Below are 18,513 nucleotides of genomic sequence, written 5' to 3'. Positions count from 1 at the left end.
CTCACCACATCCCTAGTCCTTAGAACCCCCGTGGACACTGCTTGTTGCAGCCCTGTGGGTGGGCTGTGCCTTTCCCCAGTGCCCCCAGCCTCGAAGGTCTCTGGAACAGTCCTGCTGTGGAATAGCTTCGAAAATGGAATATTTCAGCTATCAAAGTGGCTCCCAGACCACTGTAGTCCCATGGCATGCTGATCCCTATGACCATCCTGGGGCTTAAGATTTGCAGTACAGGAACCCGGTTAATTTTGTTCACTGCATTTTCCAAGCATACGTGGTTGTGGATGTACTTGATCCCATGATAGCCATGAAACAGATTTGGAAAATCACCTGCCCAGGCAAGAGGCTGAAGTCAAACAGGGACCCCACTCCTGTACCTGCCATGGCTGTGGATTTCAGCCATCTTTGTTCAAACTGATGGATAGGCCTTGGGTCATTGGTTCTAGTGCATACCTTGTCCGAGGTGCCAGTTCCACCATCAGGCCCTGGACCTTGCCACAGCCTTTTCTGTGTGAGGGAATGTGGGGAAGAACTCCACAACACATTCTAGAACTTCCTGCCAGGTTGGTTTGGGCATTGCTGATGAGGTATGGATAACCCCGGGAGCCTTCTAATAAGTCTGAAGGGCAAGAGACCAGACAGCCAACAGACACAGGGTGAGTCCCCACAGTTTATTATGGAAGCCAATAAAAGAGCCACATTGAGTATTTCACAAAACGCATGACATTCGTTGTTGTGATATGCAACATGGAATATTATATACACATCAAAACCACACGACAGCCAAAACACACACACGGCACCAGCTCATACCAAAACAAAACACACAAGTGCTTTCTCAATATTAAAAACAACTGTGATAAAAACATATTAATATTTTGAACCATGTTTACAATAAAGAACAATTCATATTTTACTAAATAACAAATATTTAACAGCAAAAACTTTATACTAAATATCTATTTTGAATTATAACAAAAATAGTACTTATAATAGTTTATAAAGACAGACACAAAATTATAACATTTATGAAAAAAAAAGTTTTGTGTATAAAATAAAAGAAATCTGGGCAGGATCAAGAAATGGTTGCCCAGAACGCACACGCCAGCGCCTAACTTTGAAAGTGCTTCAATCTGCAAGCCCGTGTCAGGGAGTTTTGTGGGGTTTAATTTTTTTACTGTCAAGTTACAATAGTTAGGAATGTGAGAGTACATCACCCATTAATGCTACCACAATGAAACACACGAACACAGAGCAGACACATCTACAGAGGTGAGAAAGCTGTCACCCCACAGGCGCCTGGGCTAGGCCCCTTTGCCTGTTACCTTTGAGACCCATCCAGGCAGATAGTCTTTTCTTTCTCCCACCCTCAAAGGGATCCCCTTCAGCTTTTCCTTCTCCACAGCTCCAGGGCTGGCCCCTCATAAGGGAAGGCCCTGAAGCCTGTTGGGCCCTCCAGGCCTCCTGCCCCTCACCAAGGCCAGAGTCACTACATGCCACATCTTCAGTCTGAAACAGATGGTTGCAGGCAAGGAGTGTTAGCGTGCAGGAAATGAACCTTGCAGACACTGAAGGTTGTGGGGCAGCATGCACCTATTCCGTAAGCCTTGAAGAAACTTTACATGGCTTGGTCTGTTTCAGAACTGGGAAAGGGAATCCAGGAATACACTTATTTTTAATTTCACATTCATTTTGCTGCTAAAACCTATTCTAATGCTTTTATTTTGGTTCTGTCAGGAAAATGCAGGAGACCAGCTTACAGAGGACACCCTCCTGTGTGGCTGAACTTCCAAGACAGTGACCATCTAGGGTCAGGTTGATGTGGGCTGTCATTCTGTGTTTTTGTGAAGAGGATCCATCGCCTCCCTAACATGAAAAAGCAATGGAGGGAAAACAAAGGCAAACGGGAATCTGAAAACAGACAAAATTGCCTCCTACGGACTCGCCAGAGCCCCACACCCTTCCCAGGAGGGGTCCCAAGTGGTCAGCCCTCAAAATGCCAGAGGCAGGAGCCCCTCCTCTTCCACCCAGCCTGCCCCGCTGGCCCTTCTGTACCTGAACAACTTTCTGACAAATCTCACTTATATCTGTCCTTTCCCCTTCCTCCTCTCCTTCTCCACAGCTTTCTAGCTGCAGCCTCCCCCTCCCTCTCAGTGTCTCCCGACCCCACAGGGCCTGAGGCATCTCAGAGGGAGGGCTCTCTCTACCTTGCCTCTCTGCTTTCTTCTCTACCCCACACCCTGAGCTGGGCTTAGCAGACAGTGGCTGGGGGTGGGGGTGGGTGCAGGATGGGGGTAGGGTGGGGAACTCTCCCAAGAGCAAAGGGGCAGAGAGTGAGGGTTAAGGAAGGGAACGCAAGAAGTCCCTTCAGAAGAACGGTATCCTTACACATCCTCACTAGGGGAGTGGCTGGCACTGGGGCAGGCAGTGAGCGAACAGGAAGTGGTGGGCCCCAGATGCACAAGCCCAGGGCTTTGACAGATGGGAGGAGATGATAAAAACACCTGGCAGAGATGCTGGGTGTCTGACTCCAAGGAGGTGAAACTGAACATTTGCCTGGAGCTGAAGAGGGCTGTTAACCCTCACCAGGGAGCTGGGTTAGACCAGAGACCTGTCTTCTTGCCTCATGTAAGCCCTGAAAAGGATAGCTAGGACAGAAGCTGGCAGGTGTGTGGGGACTTGTGCTCCAGACCTCAGTGTAGCCAAGGTCAGTGAATAAATATGGGCTAGGGGGCAGGGGTGGGCAGCTGGGAGTCCAGCTATAGCCATGGGGGAGGAGTGCCAGTATGCCTGCCCAGGGCCACCAAGGAAGATGCTGGGGATTAAGCCTATAGGCTCCTGTACCCCAAGGTCAGAAGAGAGAACAAATAGCAGCAATAGGTAATTTCCAATGTCCAAACTGGTTAGGCTGGTACAGGGCACCCTCAAGGGTGGTGGCAGTTCCTGCCCTGCCCAGGTTGGCTTAGATGAGAATCCCCAAGACGCTGTTCTGGACACCATTTGAGCAGTGGCAGGAGGTGGGGGCGGGGTGCAGGGTGCCAAAGCATGCTCCCTCTTTTCTTCCCTCCTGCCTTCACCACCATCAAACCACGAACAAAAAGACAAGGGGGTGAGGGGAGGGAGCGTTCAGAAGGTAATTACCACATTCTGCAGCTCAGCCAACTGGCACTAACACTGTCATGGGCACACAGAGCCCTGTCCTGGCCCTGGCCCTGGAGAAGCTAGGGGGCAGTGGAGATCCAAGAGAAGGGGAGTCAGGAGAGGGCAGGGCCCTTTTGTATTTGGGGAGGGGTTGCTGGAGAAGAGGCTAGAGGACTACATAGGGGGGCTGCTGGCCTCCGATCCAGTCCCTCCCCACCCCACAGGTTTCTGTCTCTGTCCCCCACCCCTCCACTGGGCTGGGCTGAGACCAGAATGAGGCTACACTGTAGCACTCAGCATGGCCTCTGTCTCAGGCAAAATCTCATTCTGATTGGAGTCCAAACCAAAGAACTTGACACTGAGGCCATCCACAGGGTGCAAGACAGGGACTAGTGTGATGCGAGGGAAGGTCCGGGTGGCCAGCTCGAAGCGGCTGGTGCTGGCCAGCTCCACCGCCAGCACCTTCAGGAACAGCTTGGCCAGGTGCTTGCCCAGACAGGTCCGCACGCCACCGCCAAATGGGAGGTAATGGAAGCGGCCATCCTTATCCTCACTGCGAGCCTGGCTGAAGCGGTCAGGGTCAAACACGTTCACATCCTTGAACACGGGTGCTGTGTCGTGGGTGTCTCGGATGCTATACATGACACTCCAACCTTTAGGGATCTGGAAACCCTGGAGGGAGATGGAGCAGGGAGTAGGGTGGTCAGAGTCAGAAGAGGCCCACTTACCTGTCCTCATCCTCAGATGTTCAAAGATTGTTCCTGACCAAAGACACTCCCCAGCACTCTAGTTCAAGTCTCCATAAGGGTCACAAGCATTATCCCATGTGACACACAGGTTGGCTTCATTCAGCTCTACATTTGGTGTAAGTCTCTCCCACAAGACTGAAAGCTACTAGAATCAGGCACTGTTTTCTGCCTCCCGCTCCCCACTACCATACTGAAGACCCCAAGATGGCCATCTTTTCCCAGTGTTTAGCCAAAGCCCCAGCCACCCACTACCACCAGCACTGGAGCCCAGCCTCACATCCAGTTCGAAGGTCTGCAGCACAGTACGGTAGCCACCAGAGATAGGTGTGAAGAGCCTCATGACTTCCTTGATAACGCAGTCCAGGTATTTCAGGCTGCTAAGTGTGTCCAGGCGCAAGGTACCCTCACAAGGACAGCCACCACCATGCAGCAGGCCCTGGGCCCGAAGTTCCTCCCTCAGCTTCTCCAGCACTGCAGGGTGTTTCAGCAGCTGCATAATCAAAGATGTGCTGGCACTGGCTGTGGTGGCATAGGCTGCGAAGATCAGTTCCAGGGTACCATCCTACAGCAGCAGAGAGACAGGCATTTTGGGTTATTTGCAGCAGCCACATAAGGTGGACCTAAGAAGCTAGCTTTTCCCAGAGCCCATGTGCACCGGGACCTACCTCCTGTCAGCCGCCAGCACTTCTGCTCTGAGCTTCCCTCTTAAAAGGCTCATGGAGGTCACAGCCTGACCCCCAGCCTAGTGGAAACACACTGCTATGCTCAGGGCAGAAGCACAGGCCTGCTGACTCCAGAGCTTAAGGTCACTTCTTGCTTGGTGCTGGACTCATGGCCAGCACCAGTGGACCTGCTCAATGCAATAAGCTCATAGAAGAGAAAGGACATGTTGCAGAGGCTCTGCAGTGTGTGTGTGTGTGTGTGTGTGTGTGTGTGTGTGTGTGTGTGTGTGTGATAGGTAACTAGGTATCCATGCCCCCAGTTTCTTTCTCCATCATCAGAAGAGGGATGCCTTTTAGGTGGTCAGATGGGCAGGCATGCATAATAGAAGCAGCATAATGCAGCATCCAGGAGGACCTAAGAGGGGACTGCGGTGAAACCCAGAGGTCCTCTCATCCCAATGCTTGGGTATTTGCTAATGAGGTTACAGCAGCTTCTCCCCAGCTTCCTGGGGAAATCTGCAGATACCTGGGTGCAGAACGTGGGTGCAGGTAGGGTGGTGAACAAGCCCTCTCAAATGGAAGAGCCTCCCAGACAGGGCCTACTGCACGACCAAGGGAATGAGGCCCAGCTGTGTTCAGACTGTGGGGTAGAGCATGACCAGAGAAGCTATAAGAGGAAGGCGTCCATACACAATCAAAGTTTCCTGGAGTCTGGAGCTGGCCTCCAGTACATGGCTCTGAGCTTGTGTTTTCTCAGGATCATGGAGTGAACTGAGAGAATATCACAGGGATAGGCTCAGTGGGAGGTGTCAACAGGCCTCTGACAGCTGGTAGTCTAAGGGTCATTGTTCAAAATCATCTTAATAACAATAGAGATGGATATGTGTAGGGACAGAGCTTATGGGGCCTGGCCACCCCAGGATATGGTACACACAACCCCAAGCCCAGAACAGCCCCAGGCATCCTTCAGAGCAAGAGCATAAATGCCGCCCTGCTTTTGCCTCAGCACCGTGGGGCCCGAGGCAGCCACTGCCACTGCTGCTCAGAAAGCTGATTGAAGCGAAGGCAGCCAGGCCATCTCTGGCTCTGGATGAGGGAAGTGAGAAAGGGAGTTCCACAGTGGGCGTGGAATGTCCACCTACCTTCAGCTCCTGCATGGTCATCTCCTTGCCATGTTCCTTGCTGCTCTCAATGAGAATGTCCAGGGCATCTGAGTAGTCCTTGCCCTGGGTACACTGCAGCTTCTCTCGGATAGCCTTCTCAAGGCCCTTTTGAAGGATCTGCCGAGCTTGAATGCCCTAGGGGAGAATGAACCATCAGCTCCTCTTGAAGGTAGGGCTCTTTCTAAGCCTCTGGAATGTAGGAAAGGCTCCAGGCCCATCCTGTTGCCACCTCTGCTCTCATCTGTCTGTTCCCAAGCCCTGTGCTTCCCCCCAAGCACCTGTCCAGCAGTTCATTCCCCTTGTAAAGGCAGTCCCGCGCTCTATCTTCGCAGGCAGTGGGTACTCACCCTTCGGTAGCCACTGAAGGGAAGGTCCACGGGAAGAGAGAAGACATTCTCTACAAACTGCTGGTACACCTCAAAGAGGTGGCCCAGGTCCTCCTCAGGAATGCTGAAGCCCAGCAGCACACGCACAGCCATTCGGAAGGTAAGTCGCTGGGCCTCCTGATACACATTGATGGCCTCAGGCTGGCTGCTCCAGGCCCGAAGTGTGTCCTGGATCACCAGCTGGATCTTGGGCAGGTAGCTCTCTAGCGCCTCATGGCTGAAGATCTTGGAGAAAACCTGAAGGGGGAGTCAGGTGGTAAGGAACCTGCAGCCAGGTGAAATGCTGTCTACACCCCTCCTACTCAGCTCCCTGGGGGTGGCTCCAACAACCCAGCTCCCTTGAACAGTCCCCTGTACTCAGCCTTCACTTTACTGTCTGTGTCTGTGAGAGAGTGGGAGGCTCTCTAAGCCTTGGGGCACCACAGGGGTTAGGATGGGGCCACACAAAACTCTTCACTTCTGTCAAGGGACTATCCCAGTCAGGAGAGGAGGGACACAAGTGTCTGGTCACAGTACACATAGGAAATCAGTATACGGCTCTTCTCTGCTCCACTGGCAGGCAGGATAGAGAACCTATAGCTAGATAGGAGGCAGGACTTTCTGGGGACTCAAATTGTCAGAGGCTGTACCATCCAAACATCTATTGTGTGGCCAGGCCTAAAGGCAATAGCGTTCTATCCCAGGAGGTTGCAAAGGCAGAAGACCCTTTAATTCTAGCATCTACCAGGACCATCAATGGTCCTGGTTCCCATCTCCTGGCCTTGCACCCATCCTCATGATTGGTTGGGAAGTGCCCTGCCTCCAACCCCCCATGAGCATGTTTTCACACAGCTACCCTCTGGCTAAGAGAGGGAGGGTGTCTGTTTATTTACTCACAGACTGTGGGTCTACTTATTTCCCTAGATACAAGTCCAGAGCAGGAGGTACCCCTAGAGCTTGGAAAAGAGGGAGCGTGAAGGGGAGGAAGCCCACCGCCCCTGTGTGCGAAACCACACAAGCACACTGCCCTCCCTTCTGCCCCCCCCCCAAACACAACCACTGCACAAACTGTAAATGTGAGAATTTCCCCTGCAGTCAGCTCATGGAGGAAAAGGTAACATTTTCCTGGCTTGTGCCCTGCATGGCTAATGGGAGGGCTGGTTTGCAGAAATAACAGTGCTGGCCCTTCAGTGGCCCAGTCACTTTGCACAATAGCACTTTCATTCCCCAATTCCCAGTGGGCAGAGGGAGGGGAGGGAGGCCAGTGAGGGGCAGAGGACCATACTGCCCAGGCCGGTTCCACTGCCAAGGAACAGCCTAGAGGAACAAGGGTGACAGGAGGTCTTCTAGGTCACTACACCTTGCCCAGTTTAGGGGATTCTGGGGAATTTCCTGGCAGGGGCCTTCAGCTGCTACTTCTGGTTGAGGGTTGTGGAGGAAGATTGTATTGGGTGTCTGTGTGCCCTTGTCCTGGTGTTCTTAGAAGCAGGTTCAGCCTTTGGTCAAGGAGTCTTAAAGGGGAGTGGAAAAGTGGGCCCGCACCCTCAGGAGTCCAATCAATGACTACTGATCAACAGAGGGCTCTACAGGGAACAGAGCCCTAGGGGTTCACCAGGAAACTTACTGTGAGAGAACACTGAAGAAACTGGCTATAGGGTAGGAGGGGACAGTGAGGCCACACTGGCTAAGAACCAGCAAACTGGAAATGGGATAGAGTAGGAAATGGTCTAGGGGAGATCTGGGCCCAAAGATGGCATGTGCTGGGGTATTTTCAAGACATACAGCATCTTAGCACCTATTTCTTCTTTCCCAAGAAGAAACCCTTCCCAGCAGCACAGCCCCATGACACTCAAGCTCTGTGGAGAGAGCCTGACACCCCATGCTCACACCACACCAAGGCCCTGGGAAGCTGGCACAGGCTACCCCAATGGCTTATAGAAAAGTGTCCTGAGAGGGCCCACTGGGATCATGAACAAGCCCCTTGTGCCCCTTAGGTTACATTCCCTGCGCCATCTAGTGACAGCTAACTGAATCACTCCTCTGGCCTGAGGGGCCCAGGAGGGCAGAGACAACCAGAAAGACATGGAGGATCGGGAGCTGAGTAAGGAACTCTATGGCAGAGGGTCCAAACTTGTCCCCAAGAGGGAAGGGGTCCTGAGAAAGGCCCAGGAACCATGGCCACTCTCTCCCTAGAGCTCTGAGAAGAGGAGTAAAAGACCAGGCCCTTGTCTCTTGGCTTGCTGCTCCTGTGGGTCTTGTTTCCCATCGGCTTTACGAAGAGTCCATTTAGTTGTTTCAAAGCCCATTCCCACCCAGATGCTCCCCATTTCTCCTTGGAGGTTCTCCCCCTGCTCCCTTACGAAAGGTGGGGAAAGCACAGGCATGAGAACCAAGCAAAGGCTGGTAGCAAGCATTCAAGCAGTAGCCTTTGCTCAGAGTCACCAAGTCCATGGCCCTGTCTCTGGTTCAGCTGCTCTAGAGACACAGGGGCCTCCCAGGCTCTGGGAGGATGCCAAGTCCACATCTCTGAGTCTGTGCCCAGGGCTAACAAGGCAGGCACTTCCCAAAGCCAGGCAGCCCAGAAACCACCAGCCACCACGGAGGTTAGGCGGAGGTGCCTGCCAGGGCAGGGAGAGGCCTGGGCCCCATCAGTTTGTTGGATCTGAGGCTGCTGGCCACTGGGGTCAGGCCTGGGGCACAGGAGGTGGTGCCTGGGAGCGGCTCCGTATGAAGATGGTTCTGGCCCAGGAGCACTGGCCCTGACCACAGGCAACACAGTGGCCAGGTTGTTTTGTCTTTCATGGGGTCTTCCCTGGGAATTCCCAGAATGAAGCCAAGAATGCCATGCAAAGGTCCATGGGAACCAGCCAGGCCCCAACAGAGCTCTGCAGATCAAACAACAGGTATGGGCTTTGCAAGGGATGGCTGCTGTGATGCAGGGGCAAGGAAGAGGGTCCTAAGAGACCCCAGAACACCCACCTCAGCATACCCATAGAATCACAAGAAGACTTGCAGGGAGGAGGACCGCTATTCTAAATGTCCCTGGAGAACACTCCCTGGCCCTTTCTCCTCTGTACCATATTTACCTCCAGTGTCTGCCTGTCTCCCTGTGGATAGAACCTGATTGTATGGAGCCTAGAATGTTCACCTGAGCTTGTCAAAGCCTAAATCCCCCCTAATTGTTCTTACAGACGTCTTCTTTCTCAGCCAGACTTCCTCTTGCCTCTAATCTGGTTTCTCTAGGATGAGAAGTCACCTTGTAAAATCCCACAGCCTCACAGGAGCAGTACCCCCGCCTGATCAGCCAGCAGTGGAGAGTGGATGGGCAAATTGGTGGGCAGCCACAGTGGTGGGCAGGGCCTTAGAGGGAGCCCACTGCCCAGCCAGTGATTCAGCTGAGGAGGAATGGAAGCTGCTGCCCAGGAGGGGTGGGGGCCAGGCAGGCCACCCAGCTAAGCCACCACCGGAGCCTCAGCCTGTGGAGTGGAAAGAATAACAGAAGGCGGGCAGCGGTCTCTATAGGGGTGACGCCAAGGTGTGTACTTTATACTCCAGTAAGGAGGGGGACCAAAGAGGGTATCATTCCCCAGCTGCCTGCAATGCCACCTGGCTTCCATTTCACCTAGGGCTATCCTCACCCATCCCTTCTGGCCACACAGGATTGACCAAGCATCCCCCCTTCCCTACCTGCACATGTCTCCCTCCCCATGTGTGTACCCTCCTACCTAAAGGCTTCCAGACTCCCAACCAAAGATTCAGAAGAGTAGGGGTCTCCTGGCTGCCCAGTTGCTTACCATCTTCCAGCCCCCAAAACCCCCTTGGAAAGCTGAGAGTCATGAATGAAGGACTTCTCAAGGTCAGAGAATAGAGTAACTGTCTATACCCTGTGGTAGGATCCTCGAGTCCTGCCTCACATCAATCTTTTGGGCCTAGGGAGCCCAAGATGACTACAATGACTGACATCAGGGCTCAGGGCCAGAAAAGACTCCAGCCAAGCCTCCCCTCTCCCCACCAAGGTCACATTTGCTTTCCAAAGGTAGCAGGGTGAGGGGCCAATCGGTGGGACTGCAAGGAGACATCAGGAGAAGGCCACAGAAAGGAAGGAATACAGGAAGCGGAAGGCCCCACACTCATCCGGCCTGCTTCCCTGTAGCAAGGGCAAGCAGGGGGAGGCACCGGTACCCAGACACTCTGGCAGCTGGCCTGGGCTTCCTCCCCCACTGACCTTCAAAGAGATCCACTCCTGCCACTGCCTCCTCCACAGTCCCTGGGCCTACTTGCTGGAGCTACCTTAATTTCTGGATGAAGGACTTCATCTAGCAGGACAAATGCTGTGTTCCCCTAGAGCTGGGCTGCCTAGCTATGCTCCCTACCTACCCATGAACCCTGAATCAGCTTGGAGCTTCTGCCCTGAGCCACACCTGGATCCATGTGGGCATGTCTATGGCTATAGCCTGTGAAATGAGACAAAGACATCCAGGGCCTAGTGGGGTGGGGCTGGCCTCCCCCATGATTCTACTATCACGGACCACTTTGGGCTCTGTCCACCTACTGGGCAGGAAACTACACTTGGATCTTTCTGACTGTAGGGTTAGGGTTAGGGTTAGGGTTAAGGTCCCCTGTTTAGCACACGGAAGTCTCTCAGTTCTGAGGCCCGGCTGGCTCCATCTACAAAGGCACAGAGAAAGTGGGGCTGGAGCGCTGAGGCTCCCAGATGTACTACCTTCTTTTTGTCTCTTCTAACTTCTTGTCCTTACCTCCTCAACAAGACTCCACCCATCCTTCCTGGGCAGTAAGCCAGCCACTCTGTACAATCTGTCAGATAGGACCCTCTGCCCCAGGTTGGGAGGAGTTCCAAAGGAAGAGACAGGGAGGGAGCCTGGGGCCTGACTTCCACAGGTGATGCAAATCAGACTAGGGGATACTCTGGAGGCCTCCAGGCAGCCCCACCCCTGCTAGTCCTAGACCACCAGGGCAGCCAGGGCCAACATGTGGAGTGCATGCAGCAATGCCTGTGAGGAGCCCTCTCCCCACACATCTGGTTAGGCCTCCCAGAGAAGCAGTAGTCACCCACCTTAATGGAAACAGTGACTCTTCTAGTTCTCAGCCCGCCATGCCCCAGCACACCTGGGCCCCACTTCCTGCACCATCATCCTAACCAGGCTGGGGCATGGCCCTCACTGTAACTGGAGCTGCATTACCCTCTCCCTGGCCGTAAGGTGCCTACCAGGCTTTTATATTTTCAAAACTGACCTATCTCTTCAGGGAAACATGGGCATTCAGGAACATGGCCCCTGAGTATTCAAGTCTTGTCCTTCCTATCAAGTTCTACCTCCTGGGGTCAAGGATCAAGCTCCCTGCTTCTTAGTACCTATGAAACTCCATAAACAGCATCACGGATCACTCTTTAAGGTGACTGGAAAAGAATCCTACCCATGTGACCACTACAAAGCAAGCACACATATCAGAAATCTCTTCTGGGTTTTGTTTCTGGAGCCTGGCTGTGTTCTGGCCTCTGACCTTCTCTAACCCCAAGAGCAACAAGGCCTGGAACTCAGGAGAGGGGGACTGCAGAGTCCCAGCACATCAGAATTCTCTCTTCCTGTCCCCTTGCCTGCAGGTGGACAATGTGGACTCAAACCTTGGCCTTTCCCACCCAGGTCTCTTTCCCACTTGGCTCCTGGAAGCCAGAGGGCAACCCAGGAGGAGGGTGAGAGGGTGAGCTTCCCAGGCAGTAGCCAAACTCAGAGGCCCGTGTGCTCCCCTGGGCCTCACACTATGGTTCTGGTCAAGCCTTCTTTCTTCCTCTCAGCACCTTGTCCCTACCCCAGATTCCTGCAGCCCCAGCAAGCAGGTCCTGGTAGTGCTGCAGGCTAAGTGAAGACTTTGGGGATTCAAATCTCAGTCTAAATCTGAGATCCCTCTGCATCGAGCCTCTGAAGGAAAGTGAGGAAACAGTAGCATGGAGCTGGGTACCCAAAGGTCTCAGCTCTCTTTCTATTAGCTCTTCACAAAGGAGCTAGCAAAGAAGCAGTGATGGAGTTTAAAGGGGGAAACCGCTGCCCCAGCCCCTCCCCCATTTGCCAGCAAACTGTGTTAACTGCTTCCAGCATCCAGTCAGGCCTTCAGAAGCCCTTCTGTAGAATTCTTGAGAAACCTGCACATCTTCCTTTGATTTTTTTGTTTTCCCTTGTGCCTGCCAAGGAGAACGACCCTTACAGGATGGTTCAGAGAACATCAAAACCCAGAGGCTGCATCAATGATTGCCCCACTGCTCCCCAGACCACCTAACCGAAGGGCTGCTGGTAAGAGCATGATCCCCGCGGTCCCCACTCTTTCCCATCCCTTGTTGCACAGCTCCTCCCCGAGGCAAGAGGCCCCCTTTTCTTCTTTTTAGCTTCCAAACCTGAGTGAATCCTCTGACCCAATGGAAAAAACAGAGTGAAGGAGCCTTGCAGCCTCCCTTCTGGCGGCTTCCAGCCCAAGGCCGGCGCCCCGCCCGCCCGCCTGCCCGCCCGCCGGCAAGCTCAGCCTTCGGGTTACTGCAGTTCAAACAGCACGTGCCGCCCGCGCTCCCAGCCCAGCGGTGGCGGCGGCGCAGCTGGAGGGGGCGGGGAGGCGTGCTGCATGCGCGCTGGCTCGCCTGCTGCGAGTCTCTGCTCTAGCTCGGGAAATCCACCGGATAAACACCCACTTTCTCTTCCTCTTTCTGGAAGCTGGGTGCGCTTTGAAATTCAGCGCACCTAGTCTGCGCTCCCACCCCTTGTCCTCCCCACTACCGGTCTGCGTGCCTGCCAGGGCAGGGGCCCAAAGCCCACCTAACCGATTCTCTAGCCCCGCAACACACGATAGAGACGCCTTACATTCAACCTGTGGGTGCTAGGCCAGGTTTGGTTTTGGCACGATCGGTCTTTGGGGGAAACTTTGAGAAAAGGGGGTTTGGGGAGTGGGGGGGGGGCTGGAACCGCCCGGCCCGCCCCCTTCCTTTTCCATTAGAGTGGTGTACTGAGCAACCACATCTATCACGGCAGACCCCACATGTACAAGCTTTGTCCAGACCAGGCTCCATTGACCCTAGTGGTACCCACCGCTCAGTGGGCCAGCATGGGTGCATCAAGAGGAGGCCCGATCCTAGTCCGGATTCGAGCAGGAAACTTCTAGGCAGAGGAGCTCAGATTTCTGTGCTCCTTGCCAGTGGAAGATAGTCCTAAGGCAAGGGTCTGAGCTCTTACCTTGCGCTTGTTGCGGTGGATGTCGCCAATGGAATTGGCCACCGTGTTGGGGCCCAGCAGCACGCGTGCGCTCCGTGGCCATTCGGTGCTCACTAGCTGGTGTTCTCCCAGGAGGATCTTGCGCACGTTCTCCGCACCGGTCACGCGGATTAGCGGCCGCCCCAGCAAGTGTGTCTTGAAAACATTGCCGTACTTCTCCCGGCGCGACGACTGGAAGCCGGAACCCTGCGGGAATACACCAGAAGCCTCTCAGGGCTCACAGAGGACCTTGCATCCAGCCCCACCCTAGGCACCGGCCATCCGGTTCCTGTCATCCCCCAACATCTAACACACACACACACACACACACACTCTCTCTCTCTCTCTCTCTCTCTCTCTCTCTCTCTCTCTCTCTCTCTCTCTCTCTCTCTCTCTCTCTCTCTCTTACGGGTTTTATTTTTCACGGCGTGCATTAGGACTGGGAACTGGGGCCTGGAGGGTAATAAATAATGCGGGAGGACGAAGATGCAGGGGCACCCACAGAAAGATGCTTTTAGTAATGACTTTGGGGGGGGGGGGCTAGCCCCGACGGCTGGGCCTGAAGCTGGAGCCTGATCCCCCACCCCTGCGCCGCGGAGCCTCTCGGAATAAATATTTCCAGGCTCCAGGCCACGGGCTGGCGAGACCCCGCGGGGTGGCCGCAGGCCAAAGATTATTTATAGCGGCGAGCTGTGCGTGCCCGGAGGCTGTCCCCAGAGATGGGGGTTGGAGTTTCCTCTCTGCTCCGGTGTGGCCCTTCTTGGGCTCCGCAGGGTGGAGTCTTGGGCCCAGAGCCACGACTCTCCTGAAGCATTTGTCCTGGGAATAACTGGGACGGACTTTCGTCACCGCCCTGAAATTTGGAACTGGAGCATCAGGAAGGTGCTTCTGAGCGGCAGTGGGATGGGGCGCGGTGATCCGCGCAGGTAACCGGATCTTGGGGCCCCAAGATCCTGCACTCCACAGCTAGAGGCCTGTGGTGCCGGAAACCTTCATCGCATTCGCCACCCAACCCGCCTTAACCCTTCTCCAGCCAGGGTGCACCGAGTGCAAAGGGGCAGAAAGCCACCTGTCCAGTCTCTCCCGCCGGACTGCAGAACTGCGGACCCGGCTCCCGCCTTGCGTCGTGGTCCCCCCAGGAACACTTCGGCTCCCTCCACCGAGAGATAGAAAGCTCCCCTTTCCCAGGTTGACACCCCCCCACACACACACACACTTTGCTTTCTCCCAGGGAAAGTATACTCCAGTTAGAAGTGAACACGCCCCAGATGCGAAAAGTGACTACAGAACCCAGATTCCTAATGGCTTTTCCACATGCCGCCGAGCCCGGCGCGCGACAGGGAGCGAGGCGGGATCCCCCGCGCCACCTGGAGGAGCTGAGTCGGGGACGCCCCCTTCCAGACGCCGTTTTAGACGGCGCCGGCTCCTTTAAGAGAAGTCGGGCGGAGGTGGGGTGCGGCAGAGGGGGGCGCAGAGCGGGGTTCCTGTCCTCGTCTGCCGCGCAGTCTCCCTCGGTCGGTCTCACTCCGTCTCTCCTCTCCCGTCTTTGCCTCTGTTTTTCTTTTCTTTCGACACAAAAGTTGGGTTGTGAATTTTCCGAGGTCGCCGCCGCCTCGCCCCTCACCCCCGCCTCTGATCTGCCTAACTATAATTAAAGTGCGTTTTTTGTGGCTTTAATAAAGAGTTATTTGTCCGCCGTTTCCACGGCCTTCACAAAGAGGACTTTCATAGGGGCGGCCGTTCGGGCCGCGAGTCCAATTTATACAAAAATGTATTTTTAGCCCTGGGCTCTGTTTAGATGGTGCTTAGTGGAAACCGAGAGCCCTTGGAGGTCCCCCGTAAAATCTGATAAATTACTCAGAAAAAAACACCGGATTCGGAGGGTTCACTTTAACCCCTTAAGCAAGCCGGTTCCCTCCTCCCCGGGGATCTGACCCCCAGGGGCGCGGATACCCTGGCGAAGGGTGCCTCTCTAACTTCTGTGCTGGCTGCACCACACCCGCAAGGGCCCTTGTGGGATTGAGAAAAAGGACAAGGGACATGGGGGAGGGGCAGATCAGGAAACAGGATGGGAACGATGAGGAGGAGGCTTTGCCTTAAACAGGCGGGAACCGTTGCCCACTTGAGTTATTTTATTTTCTAAATTCTCGGCTAAAGCCTGGACCACCGCTACAGTTAACCCTTAAAATGTGGAGACAATAAACAGGCAAAAGAGATTTTGTCTCTAAGGATCTCCCATTGGTTGAAGTGAACCCCACCCGATTGGACAAGCACCCCACCCCCAAAGAGATGGTCCGACTGTGAGGCATGGAGTGATCCCAGGAAAGGAATGTCTCAAAACCCTCCATACGGGTCCCTCTCCTGTACCTCGGCCCCCCGACTGGGCGCGGTGGTGTGTGTGTGTGCGTGTGTGTGTGTGTGTGTGTGTGTGTGTGTGTGTGTGTGTGTGTGTGTGTTCACGCGCGCTGACTGCACGCGTCTATTAATTTCAAGCCAAGCTTTCGCACGTCTAAACCGATAGGTCCGCTGGCGTGCGCTCATCTTTCATTTCTCTTTTTGAGGAGTTGGGGTTGTCTGTTTAGGGATATTCCAGCTGCCTCTAAAGTCTCTGATCACCCGCCTGACAAACTCACCTCCCGCTGTTACCCCAGAGGTGCACCCCCCTCCAAAAAACCTGGGGTGTATCAAATTGCAAAAGCGATTGTCTAGCACTGGACGAGGTTAACTCCAGGTTAATCGGCCTGCTACTTACCTGGGTCTGGTCCTCAACAAGCCTGGCCCCAATTGTCGTCAGAGTGGAGTTGTGAGGCGTCCAGTTGCATAGGCACACTCTGGATTTCTTACATACCTCTCCCAGTTTCCCTCTGCTATACTGTCCCCACCCAATAAGCAAACAGACCCTTTTCCCCGAAAGCTGAGAGCTCTCAGCTCTCTTGCCTCGAATTTTCCCTTAGGTTACCTTTTTTTCCCTCTCCCTCCCACCACAACACACAGACACAGACGCGAGCGTACACACACACACACACACACACACACACACACACACACACACACACACACACACAGAGTTGTATGTGAGTAGCATCTTATACCAGCCCAATTACCTGAGCCGGATACACTGCAGGATGCTGCCCAGGTCTTACCATTCCAAGCTGCCACCGGCCCTCTCCTCCTTTACCTCTCAGCGTCTAGATAAATACCCAGGGCGCTAACACAGACTGGGGCTCAGAGACAGAGGCGAAAGCTAAGCAACGCCCCTCCAGACTTGCTCCGCAGACCTATTCGAGCACCCCTCCTTGGGCGCCCAAAACCCAGGCGCGTCACATTTGGGATCCCTCTCTGCTCACACCACCCCTACTCCCCACCTTCACCGGGAGCAGGAGGACTCCGAGCCGAGCTGCAGGCGAGCTGGGGAAACCCAGGCGGCGCCGATTGAGGCAGAGAAGGGGCGGGGCGGGAACCGGCGCGTCCCTCCGAGTGTCCGAGCTACCGGCGCCCCCTGGCCGGGTACCCGTGGCTAGCGGACTCTAGGAGCAGCTGGTCGAGTGCGCTTACCTGTAGCAACCAGTGGCCGGTCTCTCCGATGAGCGGGAATCCCATGGAGCCCTTGGGGATGGGCAGCTTGCAGCTCTTGTCGCGGGTAGCAGCCCAACGTAGCTGCCACAGCTGCTGCGACACCGCCAACAACAGCGTCACGGACACCAGGCACGCGGCGAGGGTGGCCAGCGCCGACACCAGCTCCAAGCCCTCAAAGAGCATGTTGGCGGCCGCTCGGGGGATTGGCTGTGCGGGCCGCGAAGGGGGAGGGGAGGGCCGGACCAGAGTGACGGGGGAGGGGAGGCTGCAGCCGGGGGTCCTGGCACCCCTCGGCGAAAACCAGGAGATAGGGCCGAGAGAAAGGCTGAGAGGTGGTCGAAGAGAGGGAGGAAAAAGATTTCCTGGAAGAAGAGAGAAGATACAAGGCGACTCTAGGTGTAACTTTGTTTGTTTGTTTGTTTGTTTGTCCCTTTATGCGGGCTTAGGGCTGCTCTGGGGAGGTGAGGTGGAGCTCAGTCAAGTTGGTGAGCTTGCTCTCCCCCCCAACCATCACACTAGAAAAACTTTGAAAAACTTTATCCACCAGGAGCCTCTCGGAAGCTCCTTCCCTGCTCAAAGCGAGGTGGGCAAAAATAAGGGGAACCGAGAGCTAGCGGAAATTGCGATCAATTTATCAAAAGTATCCCTTCAAAATTCCTAGGTGCATAAAAAGGAAAAAAAATAGGAATCCAAAATTCCAACGAACCCAGAAACTTTGGGGGCTTGGGAAAAGGCTCCCCAGATGAGGCGAGTGCAGAGGCTGGAGCGGCCGCGGCACCCAGAGGGCACCCAGAGGCGTGCGAGGCGGGCGCGTTGGCCTGAGCGCGAGTGCGGAGTCGGCGGGCCGCAGCCGGGAAGGGACGCAGCCGGCGACAGAGCCCCGGGCGGGCTCTGGGGCGGCGGCGGCGGGAGGAGGGGTGAGGCGGGGTGGGGTTGGGGGAGGAGGTGGAAAACCCGAGCCCGGCTATCTATCAATTAAGAAAAGGCAGTCTGTCCCGGGACGCAGTCTCTCGGCTCTGGAGTTGCTGTTGGGGGAAAGAAAAGAGAGGAGGGGGGAAAAAAAGAAAGAAAGAACGGCAAAAGAGGATAAAAGAGGGGGAAAGCAGAAGGCAGGACTTCAGGGATGGTGGTTTGAAAAGCGTCTCTCAATCTGATTTGATCCAAGGCAAGGCGATGCGTGTGTTTATATAGAGGCGGGAGGCGCGCCGTGGGCACACAGCCAGCACCCCCCCTGGGCGCGCTCACAAAGCGGGAGGCGTGGTGAGAGGCCGGCCGGCTGCCGAGCGTGTGAGCTCCCGCCGGCCTCCCGCCCAGCCGCCCCGCCCGCGGCCCGCCGGGGACCCACTTGTAGGCGCCTCCGGATCAAACTCAGTTCACCTCGCGCCTTCTTTTCCTTCTCGCCCGCGTCTCGCCGAGTCCAGCACCTACAGACAGATGAGATGAGACACACGCCCCAGAGCGCGTGCACACACAATCGCGCTCGCGCTCGCACACACACACCATACACATATACACCACATACCACACACACACACACACACACACACACACACACACACACACACACACACACACACACACACACACACACGACACACGAGCGCGCGCGG

At 55.0% G+C, this 18,513-nt stretch overlaps 1 protein-coding gene across 1 annotated transcript; it reads right to left on the bottom strand.

The window, feature by feature from the left end:
- Window positions 1–983: 983 nt before the first annotated feature.
- LOC100756748 (cytochrome P450 26B1) lies at window positions 984–17,839 on the bottom strand. Its single transcript, XM_027428537.2, has 6 exons — window positions 16,883–17,839; window positions 13,310–13,534; window positions 6,060–6,335; window positions 5,692–5,847; window positions 4,165–4,449; window positions 984–3,810 (listed from the first exon to the last, which is right to left on the bottom strand). Exons 1-6 carry the CDS (start codon window positions 17,084–17,086, stop codon window positions 3,418–3,420), a joined length of 1,539 nt encoding a protein of 512 aa, XP_027284338.1. The 5' UTR covers window positions 17,087–17,839; the 3' UTR covers window positions 984–3,417.
- Window positions 17,840–18,513: the final 674 nt, after the last annotated feature.

This window comes from Cricetulus griseus, chromosome 8 (genome assembly GCF_003668045.3).
Source record: "Cricetulus griseus strain 17A/GY chromosome 8, alternate assembly CriGri-PICRH-1.0, whole genome shotgun sequence".
Taxonomy (NCBI): domain Eukaryota; kingdom Metazoa; phylum Chordata; class Mammalia; order Rodentia; family Cricetidae; genus Cricetulus; species Cricetulus griseus.
This window is presented reverse-complemented; position numbering and strand designations above follow the sequence as displayed.

Bases quoted from the DNA above. Each gene is read 5' to 3' on its own strand.
- LOC100756748 (XM_027428537.2), bottom strand. From the start codon at position 17,086: ATGCTCTTTGAGGGCTTGGAGCTGGTGTCGGCGCTGGCCACCCTCGCC. The intron at 13,535-16,882 runs GTAAGCGCACTC...GTATTCCCGCAG, and splicing joins CCGGCCACTGGTTGCTACAG to GGTTCCGGCTTCCAGTCGTC. The intron at 4,450-5,691 runs GTAGGTGGACAT...CTGCTGCTGTAG, and splicing joins TGACCATGCAGGAGCTGAAG to GATGGTACCCTGGAACTGAT.